General features: G+C 38.7%; 1 protein-coding gene and 1 long non-coding RNA gene across 2 annotated transcripts in view; one reads left to right on the top strand and one right to left on the bottom strand.

Annotated features, from left to right (window-relative positions):
* Positions 1 to 24,132, bottom strand: part of ctnnal1 (catenin (cadherin-associated protein), alpha-like 1) — a 322,398-nt gene that overhangs the window by 5,076 nt on the left and 293,190 nt on the right. Inside the window, exons 10-16 of the mRNA XM_043690224.1 lie at positions 21,463 to 21,555; positions 19,232 to 19,382; positions 11,235 to 11,272; positions 8,122 to 8,172; positions 6,964 to 7,118; positions 2,772 to 2,820; positions 888 to 944 (exon numbers count right to left, since the gene is read on the bottom strand). Of these exons, the coding sequence (XP_043546159.1) occupies positions 888 to 944; positions 2,772 to 2,820; positions 6,964 to 7,118; positions 8,122 to 8,172; positions 11,235 to 11,272; positions 19,232 to 19,382; positions 21,463 to 21,555 (594 nt within the window). The remainder of the gene's footprint in view (positions 1 to 887; positions 945 to 2,771; positions 2,821 to 6,963; positions 7,119 to 8,121; positions 8,173 to 11,234; positions 11,273 to 19,231; positions 19,383 to 21,462; positions 21,556 to 24,132) is intronic.
* LOC122549949 overlaps positions 1 to 24,132 on the top strand; it is a 54,267-nt gene that overhangs the window by 4,831 nt on the left and 25,304 nt on the right. The gene's annotated exons all lie outside the window — the stretch shown is intronic.

Below are 24,132 nucleotides of genomic sequence, written 5' to 3'. Positions count from 1 at the left end.
AAAACTGTGTTAATTCATCATTTGAAATTAACTTCTAATACTGAAGGCTAAATTAAATGTTCAAAGCTTTTAAAACATCTTGCTGGTTATCTTTACACACACATCGTGGTCACGTTAAATATACCTAGTTTCTTCAGATTAGATTTTGCAGCTAATAAACACATTGGTTGCATAGCCAATAAAATGAAGATGAAGAATATCTATGCATGATAATGATGTTATTCTTCAACCTTCTGCAGAACACGATGTGCATATAAATAAGAATTTGAGCCAGGCATTTTGCCACTGTATACCTACAGGACACAGATCAGTGAAAAGAGAATTAATATTGATTTTAAAAATCATGGATTGTAATGAAATTAATGTTCACATACAAATAAATGTCTGTTGTATATAAATGCATATGAATGTGACCCCTGATCAAATCAAACTCTCTCAAATGAGAATTAGAACCACAAGAATTTTACAAAGGTGAATAGCTCAGTACCGACTTTTTCTTTCAATAAAGAAAAAACACTGTCTAATGCAAAATATTTGAAAAAGCATTTATATAACAGATAATATTGAAAACAGCAGATAAATCAGACAAAGAACTGGTTGACATTTTGAGTATCAATCTTATCTGAAAATAAATGAAGGCAACATTTCATTTTGATGAAAGGTGATTACTGAATAGTTAGTCTGTTTTTACTTGAAATTTCAGCATGTGTGTGTATTTTATATATCTTTACAATCATATATTATTGTTGGATATGAAGGAGATACATAAATATATTGAAACCATGATCCACTGCAAAAATAATATCCTTGTTTTTGCAATGGTGCATATCGTGTGTTTACTGTGCTATATGACTGTGCAAGTCCAGCAGTGTTCCTCCATGGCATACCTGATTTGAAAAAGAATGAAGAGATGTGTACAGTCTCAGACCTTCTTCAGCAAAGATCTGCAACAGAGAAAATACAATGAAAAAAAAGTAACTATGTTCTTCTGCACATGAAGTTACCACTAAATCTGCTCTTCACATTTGTGCTGTTATATTCATACTTCAGTCTGAAAAGTTTAAAGACTGTTAATTAAAGGATCTTATGCATCATGACATCCCTTTGTCTTAAGGTTTCCTGGGGAACGCCCATTGAAGAATCATATAAGTTGCACAAGAACGTTACATGACTACTAACATAGAAACATGGAAAACAGGAGGAGTTAGTCCTTTAAACACACTTCTCCATTCATTATGATCATGGCTGATCATCCAACTTAATAACCTATTCCTGATTTTCCCCATTGTCCTTTGATCCAAGTAATATATCTAGTTTCTTCTTAAAATCATACAATGTATTGGCCTCCACTACTTTCTGTGGTGGAGTATTCTACAGGATGACCACTCTCTAAATGAAAAAATTTCTCCTCTCAGTCCTAAATGATTTATCCCATATTCCTCAACTGTGACACCTGGCTCTGGGCTCTACCTTCCATTGAAAACATTCTTCTTCCATCCACCCTGTTGGAGTCCTATTAGACTTATATAAGATTTTATGCGATTCCCCCTCATTCTCCCGAACTCCAGCAAATATGATCCAAACTGATTCAATCTCCTTGTTTGAAGTCCCACCATCACAGGATTAGTCAAGTAAACTCTCACTGGACTCCTTCTGCATCAAAGACATCCTTCCTCAGATAAAGAAATCAAAACTGCATATAGTATTCCAGGTATGGTGTTACCAAGGCCCTGTGTAAATGAAACAAAACATCCCTGCTCTCTACTACCTGCTGCACCTTCACATTTACTTCAGCAACTGGTGTCCCTACGTCTCTTTGCACATTCCCCTTTCTCAATCTATTGCCAATCAGATAATAATCTGCTTTCCTGATTTTGCTAGCAAAGTGGATAGCCTTACATTTCTCCACACATTATACTACAACTGCCATGCATTTGCCCACTCAGCTTGCTCAAACCATACTGAATCATCTCTACTTCCTTCTCACAGTTCATCCCCCCACGTCAACTGCAAATTTCGAGATAATACATTTAGTTCCCTTACTTACACTTGCATAGGTAAAGAATAGGCTATTTTGTCTCACTGTTATTTATGATCACAAATGGAGTACAATCAAAATGAGTAGCTGTCCATCCCTTCAGGTCTCATCAATGCTTCGACATCCAATCCCATTTTCCAATGAAATTGGATCTTGGTGACCAGAGCTCCTGTCAGAAGTAGGTGGCAGTATAACATATACTGGCAAAGAGGAATCAAGTGTGCCATCACCACCCTACTCTCAGTTCCCCTGATTATCAGAGTTTCATGTCACCCCTCAGCCATTACGTGAGCCAGCCACTTTCAGCATTAACTGCAGTGATTCTTTATTATTTTACATCTTCCACTTTGGAATTTGGGAGTGTGGGTACAGCAGCTAAACAAAGAGCCTCATTCCTGCACCAGAATGATATCACGATGTTAGTAAAATACCAAATGGTCACTCCTGCTATTTCATCTGTACAATCTCACCTCACTTAATTAAGAAATGTGAGTGGCTCAAATCAGATCACAGACCATAATATTAATGTAAGATACTTACATTTGCACAAAGCTATGTCTCTTGTCTCCAAAAAACATTTCAAATGAAATGAACTGGATTACAACTACATAGTTCAAATGCAATTTTCAGGACACAAAATGGCACTTAAAAGCAATTACTCTTACAACTATTTCAATTGTAAAAGGTTCAGGGTCAATTCAAACACAATATGAAGACATAACAATCTACCTACTTCTGCCTGGTGAAATAAATCCTGTGTTGTTTTCAAAAGGCCTTCTCCTCTGAATAAAAGAGAAATGTTAATGTTAAAAGCATTAAAGGTTTAAGTATGATATTTAATAAATGGATTTAAAATGGCAAACATAGGATGAACAAAACAATGTACATTGATGATCATGTTCATAAAAGGTATTATGAACAGACGAACAAAGGGACATGACTTGGCTCTAAGTCTGTTCCACCATTCAATAAGATCATGCCTCATTTGTGGCCTTTAGCCGATATCGCTTATTACCTAAGTTAACAAAAATTTATCTAAGGAGAAAGTGTGGACTGCAGATGCTGGAGATCAGAGTCGAGATGTGGTGCTGGAAAAGCACAGCAGGTCAGGCAGCATCCAAGGAACAGGAGAGTCGACGTTTCTTTCCTGAAGGGCTTATGCCCAAAACGTCGATTCTCCTGCTCCTCGGATGCTGCCTGGCCTGGTATGCTTTTCCAGCACCACTCCCTTGACAAAGATTTATCAAACTCAGAATTAAAGGTAACAACTGATCTCGTATCCACTGCTGTTTATAGAGGAGAGTTTCAAAAATCTACTATGCTTAGTATGGAAGTGCTTCCTAACGTCTATACAAAAAGGCCTGGCCTGAATTCTCAGACTATACCGCTCTAGTTCTAGAATCTCCAACCAGTGGAAATGGTTTATCTTTATCTCCCCTGTCTTTTCCTGTTAATATTCTGAAGACTTTGATTAGATCTTCTCAATTCTGAAGAAAAGAGATTTGTCTAATCTCTCCTCTTAATCCCTGAAGTCCAGATAACAAGTCTATGTTATGCTCCCCCTAAGGCCAATATATCCTTCCTAAAGTATGGTGCACATACCTGCTCACAGTACTCCAAGTGGAATCTAACCAGGGTTTGTATAGTTACAGCATAACTTCTGTATCCTTGTACTCCAGTCCTCTAGATATAAATGATAGCATTCCACTTCCTGTTTTGATAATTTTCTGCATCCATTTGTGACATTTTAAAGATCAATGCACCTAAATCCCCAAGTATCTTTGGACATCCAAATTATTATATGGTGAAGCAATGTGAATGCTACATGAATGAGTTTATGTGACAGAGTGAGAAGGAATAGTTATGGCTAGTTTCTAATCACTGCTGTTTTGAGGAAGATACTGAAGAGAGTCAACTATTGCCACATTGAAAGGAAGAAAAGCAAGTCAGAGAGAAAATATGTTATCAAGCAAACAATGGAGCAATTTCAAATCATATTGTATATTATTGCAACAGAACTTGGGCAGCATGGTAGCTCAGTGATCTGTTACCTCACAGTGTCAAAGACGCCATTCGATTCCACCCTCGGGTGACTGTGTGGGTGGAGTTTGCATGTACTTTGCATATCTGTGCGGGTTTCCTCCCAAAGAGGTGCAGCTTGTGTGGAATGGTCATGCTAACTTGCCCATAGAGTCTAGAGATGTGTGGGCTAGGTGGATGAACCAAAGGGAAATGCTGGATTACAGGGATAGGGTCAGGGGCTGAGTCAATGTGGGCTTGATGGGCTGAATGGCCTACTTCCACAATTAGGGATTTTATGAACTCCTGTGTCATTGCTCATCATAATTCAGTGATTCATTAGAACAGAGGTACTAGAATCATAGAGTCATAGAGATGTACAGCACAGAAACAGACCCTTCGGTCCAACTCGTCCATGCTGACCAGATATCCCAACCCAATCTAGTCCCACCTGCCAGCACCTGGCCCATATCCCACCAAACCCTTCCTATTCATATACCCATCCAGATGCTTTTTAAATGTTGCAATTGTACCAGCCTCCACCAATTCCTCTGGCAGCTCGTTCCATACATGTACGGCCCTCTGTGTGAAAAAGTTGGCTCCTTGGGTCTCTTTTATATCTTTCCCCTCTCACCCTAAACCTATGCCCTCTATTTCTGGACTCCCCCACCCCAAGAAAATACTTTGTCCATTTATCCTATCCATGCCCCTCATGATTTTAGAAACCTCTATAAGGTCACCTCTCAGCTGCCGACGCTCCAGGGAAAACTGCCCTAGCCTATTCAACCTCTCCCTGTAGCTCAGATCCTCCAACCCTGGCAACATCCTTGTAAATCTTTTCTGAACCCTTTCAAGTTTAACAACATCTTTCCGATAGGAAGACCAGAATTGCACGCAATATTCCAACAGTGGCCTAACCAATGTCCTGTACAGCCGCAACAGGACCTCCCAACTTCTGTACTCAATATACATAGCATACAGTGTGTCAGATGTGATCACTTGCCACATCTGTGCAAGTCAAAATACAACAAAAAAACCCCACAAACATGAGGATCACAAGCTCTGAATAACTAGCATTATGTGGAATCTGTTGTGGGAAGTTTCTTCTGTATATTCCCAATGTCTTTTTTTTTAAATTCCTTATTGTTGGAGGAACTCTTCAATAAGAGCTGTAAAAAATTTGTTCAGAAAATATACCTATAATTATTGTGACAGAGAAGTGTGACATAATAGACAGATTGCCCTTGCTGATTGCTAAGTAAAGGAGGAGGATTGGGAATATACAGGTTAAAGTCCTGGAACTTGCTCCCTAACAGCATTGTCAGTATAACTACACAAAATGGATTGCAGCGGTTCAAGAAGGCAGCTCACCTTCACAAGGGAAAGGGGAACTTGCTCCCTAACAGCAGTGTGAGTATAACTACACAAAATGGACTACAGCAATTCAAGAGGCAGCTCAACTTCAATAGGGAAAGTAAGGACTAGGAATAAATGCTGGATCAGCCAGCAAAGCCCTGAATAAATAATCATAAAATGTAACACAGGAATTGTGCATAGTCTGGTGCAAGGATCAGCAGCCTAGTTGAACAAGTGATGGATACCACTGCAGTTGAACCTCTGAATACCAAGATACAAAATGACAATTTTGTATGGGAGGCATCCTAACAGATAAAGCTACAGGTGTTTGTTTTGCCACGTGAAGTTTTTTCTCTACATCCAGAAGCACTCATACACACAGCTGAACATATTTTTTCCCATCACCAAATCACTATTTTTAAAAAATCTATTAAACCACCAGTAGATCATCTGTGCTTTCCAAATGAATAACTTGTGTGCAAAGCCAGTTAAGGGCAATGCAAACCACCAAACGTGAGGGCGAGGTCGGGAGCGGGGTGGGGTCGAAGTCAAAATGGAATTGGAATGGGTGTTCCATCACATTTTTATTTGTTTCTTTATCATTGAATTTTTCTTAAATCAATCTGTTCAGAGATTACAAGGGTCTGGAGCAGGTGGGACTTGAACCCAGGCCTCCTGGCTCACAAGTAGGAACACCACCATTGTGCCACAGAACCCTCTTTGCCAGGTGATTTTTCTTTTACTTAACCTATTTGTTCCTAATCGACCTGTTCAGAGATGTTATTACAGACCCTTGGAGCATGTGGCATGTGAACTTGGCCCTCCTGAAAATTGGGAATAGGGACACTACCTCTGCGCCACAGGAGTCTTTTTTAAAAATTTTCTAATCAACCTATTCAGAGCTATTGTGATGCAGTGCTGGAATAGATGGGACTTCAACTCCAGCTTCTTGGCTCAAAGGTAGTAACACCAGCACTGCATCACAGGTACACAAGTCCTGAGTCTGCTTTTTTAAAAAAAAATTTTCTAATTAACCCGTTCAGAGATGACATTACACGCCTCCGGAGCGTGAACCCAGGCTGCTCGGTCCAAGGGTAGGAACATCACCAGTGTGCCGCAGGACCCCTCTTTGCCATGTGAATAGTTTGTGATCATGATTCAGCTGGTTTCATAACTGAGCAAGCCTCACAGACAAGGCACACAAAGAGAACAACAAACAAGTTACCACAGGCCCATAGTCCTGAGTTCCCAACTGCTCTTATAAAAAGACTGAAAGTTAGTCATGGTGGGCCTGTGATGTACCAAGTACTCCTCCTTATCAGCCAAACTGCAAGGCTGAAATGCCTGACTGACATTGAGACACTCCATAAAGATGACCAACGAGACAAGTTTGTACTGTAGGCTCGTATATCAACTAAAAGTCAAATAGGAAGTGCATGAAGTTAATCATATGAAAACTAAACTAGTTGAAAATATTTGAAAGAAATTAACAGTTTTGTTTTAAATAAAGCAAACTATTTCCAAAAGACTGATTTTAGAATCAATCCTACCTTGTAAAAAGATACATAGAATATGCCATGCTGGACATAGTCTGTGCTTGACGAAGAATTTCATTATCTTGGTCTTCCCACCTTTCAGTTTCTGCATCCACATCTGATGTGTGCAAACGCAGCTCCAACCCCAATTTTGCTATCTTAGCCTGTTCCTGCAATAAAATAAACATTTTCCTTCTAAATGATGCTCAGCATACGCAGGACTATTAAAGCCGTTTTAGTTCTGTTCGCCGAGCTGGGAATTTGTGTTGCAGACGTTTCGTCCCCTGTCTAGGTGACATCCTCAGTGCTTGGGAGCTTCCTGTGAAGCGCTTCTGTGATCTTTCCTCCGACATTTATAGTGGTCGCGACCACTAGACTACTGCGATCACTAGGACTCATAACAGCACACAAACCAACAGCCCCTCTCAGACAACAACTCACCAGGACGAAGGACCCGATACCCAGCATGAGCAAAACCAACGTAGTGTACAAATTCCCATGCAAGGACTGCACAAAACACTACATAGGACAAACAGGAAGACAGTTAACGATCCGCATCCATGAACGCCAACTAGCCACGAAACGACATGACTAGCTATCCTTAGTAGCCACGCACGCAGATGACAAGCAACATGAGTTCGACTGGGACAACACTACTATTATAGGACAAGCCAAACAGAGAACAGCCAGGGAATTCCTAGAGGCATGGCACTCATCCACAGATTCAATCAATAAGCACATCGACCTGGACCCAATATACCGACCACTGCAACAGACAGCTGGAACTGACAACCGGAAGCGGCAGAGACAAACCACTATAAATGCCGGAGGAAACATCACAGAAGTGCTTCACAGGAGGCTCCCAAGCACTTAGGATGTCACCTAGACAGGGGACGAAATGTCTGCAACACAAATTCCCAGCTCGGCGAACAGAACCACAACAACGAGCACCCGAGCTACAAATCTTCTCACAAACTTTGAAAGCCGTCTTAGCACGGAAAAATGTATCTCTACTTTTGATAAGCAAAGCTGGCCTATTTCTCCATTATTGTTTACAGAATCAATGTGGATGATTATTCAGCCCATCACATCAATGCTAGTTCTTTGAAAAAAATTATCCAATTCCTTCCTGCATAATAAGCAATCCTTACAAATCAACTCTTGAAGTCTTACCTCAGCATCTAATTTTACTGCTTTAACAGTCTTCAGATTTGCAGTATGTTTCTGGCATAAACAAAAAGAAACAAGGAAATTAAAGATATCCATTTTCATATATCACCATTTATTTAAAACATCATTTATTGGCATAATGAAACAGCTGGAAGATAGTGAAAAGCTTCTACACACTGGCAGACTTTAAAAGACACCATATTCCCTGTTACAATTAAGATATATTTTTGCTAACTTGATGCAGTTTTATACTTAAAATGGATTTACCAAATTTTCAATCAATGTGCAGGAGCAGCCTGATATTAAATAGCTAAAAACGAACTGAAAGAAATTTTTCCAGAATGAATTTCTAGTTAACTTGATATACAGTTTTTCTTAATTCACTTGTGGGATATATCAGTTTCTTAAGCAAACTTTGGGAATGTTTAGGAATGGATTTATTTGTATTCAATGGAAGGGCCTATTTCATTGTCATTCATACATTATTTTTAACACATGGTATTACTGATGTGATTATTTCAAAAAATTAGTTACAATTTGCTACTTGGATTTGAACTGGATTTCACCATGTCACAAGGTTAATCAATGATATTCCCTGCATCATAAGGACAGAAGTGGAGATGTTCGCTAATGAATATAAAATTTTCATTTGTGACTCCTCAGATCCTAATGCAGTTCATTGGAAGGTAACAAGTGCTAGGCAATGACAATTTCCAAAAAGAGAGAATTGAATCATTACCCCTTAACATTCAATGGCATTACCATTTGTAAGTCCTTCTATCAACATCCTGAGGTGACCATTGACCATTGAACTAGACCAGCTATATAAATACTACTATAAGAGTGGGTCAGAGACTAGGAATCCTGCAAGGTGTAACATATCTCCTGACTTTCCAAAGATTTGTCCACCACCTATAAGGCACAAATATGGAGTGTGATGGAATACTCCCCACTTGCTTGGATGAATGCAGCACATACAACACTCAAGGAGCTTGATACCACCCAGGATAAACCAATCCACCTGATTGGCACAAGATGCAGAAACATCCACTGCCTCCACCACCAGTGGCAGCTGTGTGTACCATCTACAAGATGCACTGTGGAAATTCAAAGATCCCTAGACAGCACCTTGCAAACCCAAGACTACTTTCATCTAGAAGGACAAGGGTAGCAGATACATGGGAACACCACGACCTGCAAGTTCCCCTCCAATATATCACTGGGTCAAAATCCTGGAATTCCCTCCCTCAGGACATTCTGGGTCTACCCACACCAAATGGACCCCAATGGTTCATTAAGTGGCTACACAGCAGCACTTTACCAACATTAGCTGATCTTTCATGACATTGTTCATTTGTACAGAAAGTCCTCCTTTAAAGTTGCTCTATTTAGTATTGTTTTTCTTTAATATCATTAAGTTAATGGGGCTTGTAATCTGTGAAGCACCTTGAGATTTGTTTTAATATTGTTTCCACATAACTCAATTGGTGCCTCCCCAGATGCCAACCTCCAAGATGCAGCCTCTCCTGCCTCCCTGACTCACACATATGCTGCTTCCCTCTCCTGGACCTGCCTTCCTAATCATGATCCAGATTTGGAGCTACAATGTCATGGAAATGGTCACTCCAAAGATTTGAGATTTTGGGGCTTTTTCAATCCTTTAGTTTTGAAGTGACTTGCAAAATTGCTCCTGCTTCACTGGTCTTCTATCCTGTCTTATGGTCTTATGGTCATGGACAGATGATGGCCTAGCGGTATTATCACTGGACTAACCCAGAGACCCAGGTAACGTTCTGGGGATCAGTGTTTGAATCCCACCATGGCAAATGAATCCATATCCACTGCAATGTGGTTGATTCCTAACTGCCCTCTGGGTAATTAGGGATGGGCAAAAAATGCTAGCCGGTGATACTGTCACACCATGAATACATTTTAAAAAACTTTCACAGTGAAGGTTCAGGAGAGGAAAGGGGTGAGAGGCAGCATTCAAGTAAAAGAACTACTGCAGAATGAGGACTTGCGCTTCCAAACTGAGTACCAGCTTCTGACTGAATCTGAATCTTGATTGAGGAGTCCAAAAGATGGAAGTAGTAACAGCCAGGAGTAGTGCTGGGGAGTCTGGGATTGGTGAAGAGGGCACAAGTTGGTTAGCAAGGGCAGAGACCAAGAGAATCATGGAACAGGAGTTTAAGGAAGCACAATCACCAGTGTGGAGGAGGCCCTGGAAGTAACAGTTACATTATTCTTTCATACTTTTAAACTTGTTATGGTTTATACATTTTCATTTATAGGGTACCAAAGTAGGAATTTAGCAACATAATATATTTCAACTTTGAAATCATGTTTTAATTTTTTTTCAATAAGATCCTCACAGAAACTAATTACAGTTTTGACATTGGTTCCTATGGAAACCAATGTTTCACTTAATATCGTGATCCTCATGAATGTCAGAATCGTGAACTTTGTAGTACATTTTGCAATATTGATCTTCTAGCCTAGTATCTCCTGTTATTACTCACTAACAACTTGTGGGAAATGGTTAAATAACAATTGATCTCACATCCTAATTACTGTTGCCAGATTTTTTTTTCAATTGGTAGACAGTTTTGCGGCTGTCAACAGTTGCTCCAGGAGTGTTCATATAGTGTGCAAATACTGAGTATGACAACAAACTCAAAATATGACTATCGTAAAGGAAATTCAATTTTATTTTGGTATGTTTTAGAATGACACTGTTGTATTTTTGTTTATTGGAGAAGGCGAGATGATGTGTTGAATATCCTGGATCTCCCAGTGGTCAACACAATTAAAGGTTAACCATTCATTTCTGGCACACTGACTCGCATAATGCACAAACATAAAAAAACACAAATATTTCAGCTCACCGGTTGTGCTTATGGAAATTGCTTCTTGTCTGAAGTGTTTTAGAAGAAAATCTAAACTCAAGATGATACAGGGTAATTTTAACTACAGCAAAACTGCAACACAGAGAGATGTAAAACAGGGTCCGAGTCATCACCAATTTCACCTTAAGTCAAAATTACCCTGTAGCTCGTGACATTGCAGTGTGGGTTTTGAGCTGAAGATTTTAAGTTAAATTTAAAAAAAAAACTCACCCCTGGTCTTGGCAGAGAAAGGTATGCACGCTTCTCACCTGGGGAAACAGATGCACATGAACTATTTGAAGAAGAGACAAAACAACTAAAGCTATATTAAGTGCAAAGAGTTACAGCAAATTTTTAATTTATTCCACTACATCTCAACTGTTAATGCTATTGTCATGTATAATAATTTTTGTTGCAATAAATTATGAATTTCCAATACAATGAACTTAGCATTATTTATTAATATACATGGGTTTACAAGTTGTTATTTAGAGTAAAATGGGCATCAAAATGAATGAAATAATTGTCAGCAACTTCCTCCTAAAAATATTTTTCCCCATCAGGATCTACTTCCTCAAATCCAGTACATCTTGGTGTCTTACCCACAAAATATAATAGTTTTTACTTGTTAACCATGCCATTGTCAAGTATCAGCCACCTTTTGAAAAGTTCCCTGATGTCAGCTAACCAGACCAAAACTTTTATTTCCCACTGTTCTCAATTCCTTCCCCCTCACCCAAAAAGAGATGTAGCTGTATACCCTTGAAATTCTGTTTGGATAGTATGTATGAACTCGTGCCTCATTTTTGTGAAATTATTTCCTCTGCTTTTTACTGGAAATGCTGTTTTTTTTATATATTGCAAAAATATACTTTATTCATTAAAAAATCTTTATGCACAAACACATAAAGCAGTTTGGATTTGTACAGTCTTTGCGGATTGAGAACAAACAAACATTGAGGTTTGACTTTCTCTATAGTTACAACAAACCCAAAGATAAAATACTTTTTGAAAAACATGTAATTTTAACAAATGTGGCATCTTTCAAATGACATGTTGCAGAATAAGTCAATCACCAGAAGGCCAAAAAGTTGGCTGGCTGGACTTGTCTTAACACATGTCTATCTAAATTGGAGTTGATAATGTGAGACAATATGGTACTAGTCAAAGCGTGGTGACCCCAAACACCATTCTCAACATTCGGAAATAAACATAGCTCCATCTTTCACATTATTATTGTTTACACAGAGCGAATCTGTTAAAATGCTCTGGTAAAATCCAATAGTAACCAAAAGAAGGTACTCTACAAAATAAAATTTGCTTGTTTATTCCACAATGACCTGAGTACAGCTGCATTAGACCTCTTTACAGAGCATTAAACCTCTTTAAAGAAGGCATGTATCTACATCTTAGAAGCAAAAGCTAAGCTGACACACAGAAAAGGCCAGAGTGCATAAGGAACTAAAAAACAAACAAACTGAAGTTATTTAATTCAGAGGAAATATTTAAAAGCAGTTTTATGGTAATTGAATACAATACATCAACAAAAGATGCACTACATTCCATACATTGACCCTGAAAATTGATGACAGATACAAATTCTTTCAGAAATAAACTAAACTAAATTTAACATTGAGAAAGTGCTTTTAAAGAGTCAAGAAGCAAAAGGTATCATCAAACAATTTAAAAAATCAAAAGATTGTAATGTTAGCAATGTTATGTAAGTTACGAATAATGCAAATATTGATTACATCAGAAATAAAAGCAAGCAGCTGTAGGTAATAATGCTTTGAAAATGTTCCTGTTTTTACTAGAGAAGGTGAAAAACTTGACCTACTCTTGGGAAATAAGGCAGGACAGGTGACTGAGGTGTCAGTGGGGGAGCACTTTGGGGCCAGCGACCATAATTTTATTAGATTTAAAAAAGTGATGAAAAAGGATAGGCCAGATCTAAAAGTTGAAGTTCTAAATTGAAGAAAGGCCAATTCTGACGGTATTAGGCAAGAACTTTCAAAAGCTGATTGGGGGCAGACGTTCTTAGGTAAAGGCTGAAAAATGAGAAGCCTTCAGAAATGAGATAAAGAGAATCCAGAGAAAGTATATTCCTGTCAGGGTGAAAGGAAAGGCTGGTAGGTATAGGGAATGCTGGATGACTAAAGAAATTGAGGGTTTGGTTAAGAAAAAGAAGGAAGCATATGTAAGGTAGAGACAGGATAGATCGAGTGAATCCTTCGAAGAGTATAAAGGAAGTAGGAGTATACTTAAGAGGGAAATCATGAGGGCAAAACGGGGACATGAGATAGCTTTGGCAAATAGAATTAAGGAGAATCCGAAGGGTTTTTACAAATACATTACGGACAAAAAGGTAACTAGGGAGAGAATAGGGCCCCTCAAAGACCAGCAAGGCCGCCTGTGTGTGGAGCCGCAGGAGATGGGGGAGATACTAAACAAGTCTTTTACATCAGTATTTACTGTGGAAAAGGATATGAAAGATATAGACTGTAGGGAAATAGATGGTGACATCTTGCAAAATGTCCAGATGACAGAGGAGGAAATGCTGCATGTCTTGAAACGAGTAAAAGTTGGTAAATCCCCAGGACCTGATCAGGTGCACCCGAGAACTCTGTGGGAAGCTAGAGAAGTGATTGCTGGGCCTCTTGCTGAGATATTTGTATCATCGATAGTCACAGGTGAGGTGCTGGAAGACGAGAGGTTGGCTAACGTGATGCCACTGTTAAAGAAGGATGGTAAGGACAAGCCAGGGAACTGTAAACCAGTGAGCCTGACCTTGGTGGTGGGCAAGTTGTTGGAGGGGATCCTGAGGGACAGGGTGTACATGTATATGGAAAGGCAAGGAGTGATTATGGATAGTCAACATGGCTTTGTGCGTGGGAAATCATGTCTCACAAACTTGATTGAGTTTTTTGAAGAAGTAACAAACAAGATTGATGAGGGCAGAGTGATAGAGGTGACCTATATGGACTTCAGTAAGGCGCTTGACAAGGTTCCCCACTGGGGTTGGGAGTTCAGAACCAGAGGGCATAGGTTTAGGGTGAGAGGGGAAAGATATAAAAGAGACCTGTTTCACACAGAGGGTGGTACGTGTATGGAATGAGCTGCCAGAGGAAGTGGTGGAGGCTGGTACAATTGCAACATTTAAGAGGCATTTGGATGGGTATATGAATAGGAAGGGTTAGGTGGAATATGGACCGAGTGCTGGCAGGTGGGACTAGACTGGGTTGGGATATCTGGTCGGCATGGACGGTTTGGATCAAAGGGTCTGTTTCCATGCTGTACATCTCTATGACTCGACTGCTCTGGTTTCTGTCAGTCATTTAAGCAAATCATAAAACATAGCTGAATGGCCCCTGGTAAGAACTCCATCCTTCTTCCCAGAAAATGATATTTGAGTGGTTTTATTTATATGATGTGGTTGTCACCGGTTGGCCAACATTTATTGCCTTATACAAAATGGTGATGAGCTGCCTTCTCGAACTATTAGACTTAGGGTTTAGGTAAAGCTACACACCAATTTGGTGCTGTCTCCATGGCAATCCCTCCTTCAATCAGAGCACTCTGCTCATAAAGTATTAAAAATACTGTTTCCCTTAATATTGGAGTTCTTGCAAATTACTTTGATAAAATGTTTCTCTTTTTCTGCAAGACAAGAATGACAAATATTGGCAATTATCTACCAGATGACAAAATGGACATAAGAACCTTGGCCTTGTAAATAATGTACCCAGATGAAACAGTGGACATTTCTAGAGAGATCAGATTTTATAGGCTCACTGGCTTTGTTTTATACAGGTAGTTCTTGGATAACGTGTGTTCTAGCAGCGTGATTTGCCTATAATGTTGCTGATGAATTAGGGAATGGTATTAGGGAACTCTGTTCGCAATTGATAATAACATAGAGGGTGCAATGCTAAAGGGACAGAGGGACCTCAACCTGTGCACAGATCACTGAAGGTGGCAGGATAGGTGGAGGTAACAGTAAATACAACATACAGTGTTCTTGGTTTTATTAATAGGGGAAAAATGTAACAATTCTTCGACCTCAGCTGGAGTATTGTGTATAGTTGTAGGTATCATTTTATACAAAAGATGGAAATGCATTGAAGAGAGGGTAGAATCGTTCCAAATATGAGTAACTCCTGCTGCAAGGATAGATTGAAGAAGTTGGCACGGTTCTACTCTTGAGAAGGGGACAAGAGGAGATTTCATTGAGATATTAAAATCATGAGCAAGCTGGACAGAATGGATAGGGTAAAACTGTTTCCACTTGTAAAAGAAACAAGAGAGGGCACAGGTTTAAACTAATGAACAAATGAAGCAAGGATAATGTAGAAACAAAATGTTTTCACATTGTGAGTTGTTAAGGTATGGAATACACTGCCTGGAAATGTAGAGGCAGGTTCAAATGAGACATTCAACAGGACATTAGATGTGTTTTTGAACAGTAATGGTTTTCAAGGATTTGAGGAGAAGTCATTAGTTGGCACTAACTAGTAGAGCCAGACTCGAAAATAGAATGAGTACAGGCAGGATGGGCTGAATGGTCTCTTTCTGCACCATAATAATTCTTACATTCTGTGAGGAGATTAATGAAAAATCATATTTCAAATCTACATAATGGAGTTGGTGCTGTCTGATCGATTTCTTAATATTGCAAACCCAGGACTCTAAAGTGCTGTTCATGTACCAGTAGGTGGGGATGGTGTACCATTAAGAATCATTGTTGGGATGTAACTTTTTGCTTTCACTTTTGACCCTTGGCGTCATCCCAAATTGTTCACAACAAAAGCAGAATTAGAGGAAAATACAACAAGATTTATGATGGGTTCCCATGTTGTTATTTTCTATATGGTCATTATGTAACACTGGGCTCATCTGTGCATGCGTACTGAGAATGCTCTGCGTGGCTACCTTTAACCAAGGCTTGAGTAGGGAACACATACACCTACTTACTAAACCATCCACACCAAAAGGTAAAGTTGCTTTCTTTTGGCCAGGTATCATTATCCCCTTTAGCTTAAACTAGCTACTTCTACTATTTTATTTTTACTACCTCCTAGATAATGTCCAACGTATTTGTTTTACTTTTTGATTCAAAGCTCTCTGAATTTAATGCTCTACCACTCGTTACTCTCCCTTTATTTCAATGCCAATTCTAATCATCATTGCATATGGAACATTGAGTTGATAAATTAAGAAAGCACATATCAAGCAAAAGACTATTCCTCCCCAGCAGGCCGGTCCTGATGTTCAGAAAATATTATTGCATACTTATGTCTTCAACACCTCAACTGCATCTTCAAACTTTCTACCTATTCTTGCTGTCTTCTTGGGTTCTCTCTTTGCAAGAAATTAAACAGAGGCTGCCTGTTCAGCATCCCTCTTCTGATCTTCCAATGTGAAGTACCAAGTCCAAGTTATGTTTCGGCACAGATGGATCCAGAAATCTTGTTCTCATTTCTGACATATCCTATTTTAGCTATTAGTGTACAGGAGAAAGTGATTCACACCTAAGGGGAATTCTAACTCAGCATAGCCATTTGAACTTAATGGTAAAGTCTTAATGGTAATGCATGATGTATAACTTTGAAGAGTTTACCTGAATGCTTACAAAATGCTAATAAGGTCTAAGAGATGGTCAGGTTGTTGAAATCCATTTCCTTTTAAAATTTCAGAATAATATTAAGCAAGCAACCTGATATTGAGTTGAAAAAAAATCTGCGCTTCCAATTTTAATATCTGTGTTTTTGACACAGCCTCAAATGCTATCATTACACTGTAATTACTGCTGGCCTGCTTCTAGAGCATATCATTATCACAGTTTAGTGGCTGCAAGAAATTAACAAAAGATTAGCTGTCTTTTATGTGGAATCATGAATACAAATGTTTTTTTTTTGTCAGAAATTATGTATTTGAGTTCACTTAAATGGGCTTTCATCAATGAGAGTTCATATATATTTCTATATATTTATATATGTATACACCACACATATAATATGAAGTCAGTTTTAGATGCTTATAAATTTATTTTGTTGCATCTCAACTTGCCCCGAGGTCTGCCCATCGTTGTAGGTGTAAGACAAATGGTGGGGGCCATTGGTAGGCATGAGCTATAACTAAATTGGCACTAGACCCATCAGGGATGTATAAAGGCATGAGTTGGCAGTGAAGGAGGGGTGAGGGCTAGAGGGCTTAATGTAAAGCCTTGACAGTTCACAATCCACATGACAGCTGTCAAACATTTTCCAGGGACAGCAGGATCTGAACTGGACTAGATGATTAAATACTGTGACTACGAGAGAAGCTCAGAGGCTAGGAACCTTGCTGTAAGTAACTCATCTCCCGATTTTCCAAAGCCTGGATGAGTGCATCACCAATAAGACTCAAGAAGCTCGATACATTCCAGGAGAAACCAGCCCACTTGATTGGCACCATATCCACTTCCTCTGCTGTCAGTGCTCAACAGCAGTGACTGCAGAAATTCACCAAGACTTGTTAGATTTCTCCTTCTAAACCCACAACCACTTTCAGGAAGGCAAGGGCAGCAAACACATAGGAATCATATCACTTACAAGTTCCCCTCCAAGCCACTCACTGTCCCGTCTTGAAAATATGCCACTATTCCTTAGGTGTTGGTAGGTCAAAATCACAGAATTGTTACAGTGTAGAAGTAGGCCATTGAAAATAAATCACCCTTCCTTCGCTGACAATGGGTGAAAGTTCTGGAACTCCCTCCCTAAATGCACAATGGATACCGCAAATGGACTACAGTGATTCAAGAAGATAGCTCACCAACTAGGAATGAGCAATAAATGCCAGCCTCTGGAACATATAATCCCCTCCCCTCACCAATGGAACAAAGATTCCGCTATTCAGGGGCACGTTTCCCAAGACTGATTAAGTTAGTTCCAGAATTTGGATATGCACCTCAGGAGTGAAAATTTGGGCCTTTACGCTTGAATCAACTGCACCCCTGGAAAGCTATGGTGTAAACATTCCTAATTGTCTGCTGTCCTTCTTGTAATGTTCTAAACATAGCAACTTTCTAATTCTTGAGAGATTTATGGGTACCAGTCAAAAATTATAACCTTTTGTGGGGATAACTAGTGACTTCTGCCCACAATTTAATAAGTTCACTGGAGTGAACAATGGAGATTCCATGGTACCTGTTGTTGGGACCAATATGCTGTAAATTAAAGCCTACTCTTGAGCAATGTGCAAAAACAAAGTCTATATCTTGTACAAAATAAAAACAGAAACTGCTGAAAGTACTTCATTAGGTCTGGTAGTAACGATGAAAGGAGAGCCAGAATTAACCTTGAATTGATGATGTTTCAAAAAGAGTTACATTAGACTCAAAGTATTAATCCTGCTTACCTCTTCAAATATAGTGCTAGACCTGCTTCATATTTCCAGCACTTCCTGTTTTTAGTTCAACCTTCCAGCATCAGTATTTTGCTTTTACCTCTTGTACAAATTTTACTTTTAGTCATATCATTTTCAAATAGATAGTAGCTATGAAACAGCATTCCTTGTCTTAGACAAAGAGAATCAACTTTAAGTGGCTAGCATTTTGCTCTGACAAAACTCTCTGTGCACATCAAAAGAACCCAATATAAATTCCAGTAAAACTTACCAACCAGAGAAAATATCCAAAAGTGTAACATGTCAAGGTGATCCCATTCTTTGGGAAGGACAGCAATTAAAAAAACCAAATTGCTACATTCACTATTTTATAAAGTGAAGCAATTGTTACAATCAAATTTCACAGATAAAAATGTTATGTAATCTTATCCTTCAATAAAATCATAATTAATGTACTATATCACATTTATATTTTGACCAATTTGAATAACAAACACAGAAACTGTCTCGGCCTTTTTCAGACTCAAATTCTACCATTTAACATTTCTTTGACATTAACCTTTAGCAAGCATTTTAGTTATTCTACCAAATTTGGGAAAAAGCTTACTCTGAGGTTTGATGTCTTGTAAATTGGTACCTTGGGGCCCATTTTTAAATCATGAGCCTTTCACAGTTGATATTTGGAACAGCCATTTTCATTATCTGCTATTTCAAATATGTTACCAGAATTCTTGTGCTTTTTGCATTGTAATGTTTTCCTCAGTTAGAACCCACATTTGCACAACCTGACTGACAATCTACAAAAAACACAGACAATGCTTAAAGCTCAAAGTCAGACTATTCACCTCTTCGTCCTTCAAAGACATCATTAATTTCTTTCAGCAGAATGGACATGTCGTTCAGTTGTGACTCCCATGCCTCACAAAATACATCCAGGTTTTCTTTGGCAATCTTACTAGAAGGGTGAAGAGCCAAGGTCTGTGCAGCAGAAATTATCTGAAAATAAAACAGAATAATTCAGTTGACAGTATAAAGGAGGTCTATTATGTTCTTAATATTATTGAGGATGTGAAGGTAAGAGACCTTGGAACAGAGTGTTGAAATTTTCATGGGTTTGGAAATAATAATAAGTGCTTAGATATTAAGCTAAATCGTGTTTTCACTTCAGTGGATTCACTGATACCCAACAGTTATGGAAGATCTTTTAACTTTTTGGTATAAAACCTGAATTGGAACTCTGGCGTGGAACATGATATTTTGCATTTAAAAAAACTCATTAATGAACTAAAACAATTGTTCATTTATGTCTGGCACAAAAAGAAAATGGGAAGGGTGGCCCAACCATGGCTAACAAGGAAAACTCTGGATAGTCTTAGATCTAAGGTAGGGCAAACAAATTGGCCAAAAAGGAGCAGCAGACCTGAGAGTTGGCAGCAGTTTGGATTTCAGAAAAGGAGGAGAAAGGGATTGTTTAATAGCTGAAAAAGAGAGTATGAAAGTAAGCTTAGGAGAAACATATAAACTGATTGTGAAAGCCTCTAACGGTGTATGAAGAGAAAAAGAGAAGTGAACACAAGTGTCCGTCGCAGTCAAACAGGGGAAGTTATAGCTGGGAAAAAAAGAAATGGCAATCCAATTAAGTACATATTTTACACCTGTCTTCACAGAGGAGGATATAAGTGATGTCCCAAAAATATTGGGAAACACAGGGTTTATTGAGATGGAGCAACTGAAAAAAAAATCAGTATGAGGAAGGAAATTATTGGAACTGATAGCTGATATATCCCCAAGGCATAATAAATTACATTCAGGAATACTTACGGATCATAGAAATAGTGGATGAATTGGTGTTCATCTTCCAAGGTTCTGTAGATTCTGACACAGTGCTTATGAATTAGAAGGTAGCTAATGTAACCTCTCTATTTAAAAGAGGGGGTATTCAGAATACAGGAAATGATAGTTCAGTTAGTCTGGCAGTTGTACTAAGAAAAATGCTAGATATTATAAAAGATTTAATAGCGGAGCAATTGGAAAACAGTGGCAGGATTGGACAGGGTTTACCAAAGGGAAATTTTGCTTGACAAATCTACTGGAGTTTTAAGGACGTAACCAGGAGAGTTAATAAGGGGGAGCCAATGGGCGTTATTTACTTGGATTTTCAGAATCAATAAGGTCTTAAATGAGAGATTAGAATGTAAAATTAAAGCATAGGGAACTGAGGGAAAAGTACTGACATGGATAGAGAACTAATGGTAACCAGGAGTCTATGACATTCTAACTGGACTTGACAGTGTAAACACAAGAAGGATGTTCCTCATGATCAGAAGTTCAGAACCAGGAGTTACAGTCTAAGGATACAGGGCAGGCCATTCAGGACTGAGATGAGGAGCAATTCCTTCCTACAGAGAGTGGTGAGCCTGTGGAATTCTCTGCCACAGAAAGCAGTTGTTGCCTAAACACTCAATGTTTTCAAGAAGGAGTTAGATATAGTTCTTAAGGCTAGTGGGATCAAAGGGTAAGGGGAAAAAGTGAGAAGAGGGTACTGAGTTGGATGATTTACCATGATCATATTGAATGATACAGTAGATTTGAAGAGCTGAATAGCCTACTCCTGCTCCTATTTTCTATGATTCTTCACTTGAGTTAATGAGTTTAATTAGTTTGAGGAAATAGAGTCATAGAGATGTACAGCATGGAAATAGACCCTTCTGTCCAACCCGTCCATGCCGACCAGATGAGGAGAAATCTGACAATCTCATCATCAGCTTCCCTTATGTACCTTCTCATCATTGACTCAGAAGCAACTCAACCAAAAAGTGAGAATAGGTTATCTCCAAACCTGCCCTTTGAGTCACAGCTGATATCTGCGACGTGATAACTGGGAAGGGACATGGAGAAATTGTCTGACTAAAGTACCAAAAACATTATAAGCAAAAATAAATCCTTGATTAATCTAAAATTAAGTAAATCCATATATTCGAATAAGGCCACATACATCACAAGGGTCTCTTTAAAAGTATATATGTGTATATAAATCATTATGGGGAAATTTATAACCAGCAAAAAACTCCCATACCTGTGGACCAATAACCTGAAATGTTTCTTCTGCATGTAAACAAGTAATCTCCAAGGGTTCTGTTCCTGACACATGCCGCAGTAATCGAGATGTCTAGTGGAAACACAATGTCATTGCATTTTACATCCAATTCTCTTTACAGTTATCAAAAAAATCAGATTTCAAACTACAACTGAGTCAACTTTTAAACCTTTTCTAATAACTGCTATTTAGCTGGGTTCTGTTACTTAGAAAATTAAATACCTTCCACACAACATACATGTTGCAAATGTGCTCACAGAAGTGAGGTTATATTGCGTTTGATGGGATTAGACTGACACCCGAAGAATCATTGTTTGTCCCATAACAGTAAGCTTTGAAACTGAACTTTTAAAATGTTGTAATTGTGGACTAACATCAGAAAAAAGTGACTATGAGAGCCCAATTGATTCACAAATTCTTTCACTGAAGTATACCATCACGCTGATTCCCCTCATCCATACAAAAGTGTGCAGTATGTTATTTAGTCATCAAGTCTTCATGAGTGGATGGACAAGTCTCAGAGTGTGCAAACAATTGCTATTAAGCATAACATATCATTAAATGTTATTAACACTCTTTCGCATTGATGTTCATGGACTGAATCTAATACTTCTTTAAATAAATATGTTTAGCAGAGCTGGGGTTCCAGTTTGAATGTGGTGATTTTATGTTAAAAAAACACAAAACTGAAGAATATCACTGGAGTTCAAGAAGTGTAATGCTGCTTTCAACAACTGCATCTTATCTCCGCATTCATTCTCCCCATGGAGCTTAGAACTTCTCTCTCTCTTTATATCTAATACTTTTTACCATCCAATCTCTCTATTAAACTGCCTAGTACAAAACATACAATATCATAGGACATTTCCTTTTCAAATTGGCAATAGTTGTTAGAATTTGCTGACAATCAACCTGATAAACACTTAAGAAACTTATTGAATATTATAGGAATTGCGCTTTCTCTATTTTCAAAAAGCCTCTTGAGCTGACCAATACTGGACAGCATTGGCCATCATCCTACACATTTCTAGCACACGTCCTGAAACAAAATATTTCAGATAAAATTGGATCTCATGACCCATCGGAATATCTGAGCAAATATCTACGAGATATCTTTATGGGATTCTAATTGAAATAACAGTGATTACCTTGAACGTTTGCACTTTGTTAAGTGCCAATTGAGTAAATGATTAACATAAGTGCCCAGAATTAAGGGGTTAATGTTTCATTTCTAAGGCTAATTGTGGATCTCGGTTGCATGGTGACCATGTAACCACATAACAATTGTTGTAAAGAACCATCTGGTTCACAATTGGGTTATAGAGAAGGAAATCTGCCATTTTTACCCAGTCCAGCCTATGTGTGAGTCCAGACCCACAACAATGTGGTAGACTTTTAATGTCAATACTCTGGGCAATTAGGGATCAGCACGAAATGTTGGTCCATATCTAATGAACCAATATCTAAACAAAATTCAAAAACTGAAATTGCTGGAGAAATTCAGCAGGTTTCAGAATTAAAGCTCTGAAGAAGGGTGGTTGGATTCGAAACATTAACTCTGCTTCCTCTCCACAGATGCTGCCAGATCTGATGAGTTTCACCACCAATTTCTGTTTTTTGTTTCAGATTTCCAGCATCTACATTTCTTTGTATTTTTTTCAAAATAAAACAATTTGTTGCATCCATTCCCCAGGATCCAACCAGTGCTCCAGACAAGTATTCCATTTAAACTGCATTCAGTTCCTTTAATTTGCACCACATCTACCCTTCTGCCTTTATGTTGATGCCCATTTTAGTTGCAATCTCTTTAAAGTAGTGCCCTATTTCAGTCACAATAGCTTCTGCCAGAGTAGACGTTTACCACATGTTTAAGGTACACCTAGGTCTGATTTCTTGAATGCTGTGATAAGTCTGGTTGATGATAGATACCCAAGGTGAAAGCAGACACACCTATTTTTCTGATGTCGAAACACCTAATCCTACTGGGCAACACGGTGGCTCAGTGGTTAGCACTGCTGCCTCACAGTACCAGGGTCCCAGATTTGATTCCAGCATCGGGCAACTGTCTGTGTGGAGTTTGTACATTCTCGCCATGTCTGCATGGGTTTCCTCCGGGTGCTCCAGTTTCCTCCCACAGTCCAAAGATGTGCAAGTCAGGTGAATTAGCCATGCTAAATTGCCCATAGTGTTAGGTGCATTAGTCAGAGGGGAAATGGGTCTGGGTGGGTTACTCTTCGGCGGGTCGGTGTGGACTGGTTGGGCTGAAGGGCCTGTTTCCACACTGTAGGGAATCTAATATACTCCAAATCCATACCAGCTACCCAAAGGTTCCATGGAATGCATATTCCATGTGTACTATGGTCACTGCTGAAGAAACAGTTCCAGACTGAGGGCAGTATTTCAGATGTGACATTACTGTTTAATTGCAGCAGGACACTATTATATGCCAAATACTTTGCAATAAAAGTTGCGACATACCATTCACTTTTCTCACTATTTGTAAGTACTTGTTAACTTTGTGACTTGTAGAAGGGCACCTAAATTCCTCTGCATTCCATTATCCTGCAAACTTCTTATCCTAATTAAATTAAAGTTATGCTTTTCTATTTTTCTATTCTCCTAAGATGGAAAATGTCATGCTTCCACTTT

The sequence above is a fragment of the Chiloscyllium plagiosum genome, chromosome 5 (genome assembly GCF_004010195.1).
Source record: "Chiloscyllium plagiosum isolate BGI_BamShark_2017 chromosome 5, ASM401019v2, whole genome shotgun sequence".
Classification (NCBI taxonomy): Eukaryota; Metazoa; Chordata; class Chondrichthyes; order Orectolobiformes; family Hemiscylliidae; genus Chiloscyllium; species Chiloscyllium plagiosum.
This window is presented reverse-complemented; position numbering and strand designations above follow the sequence as displayed.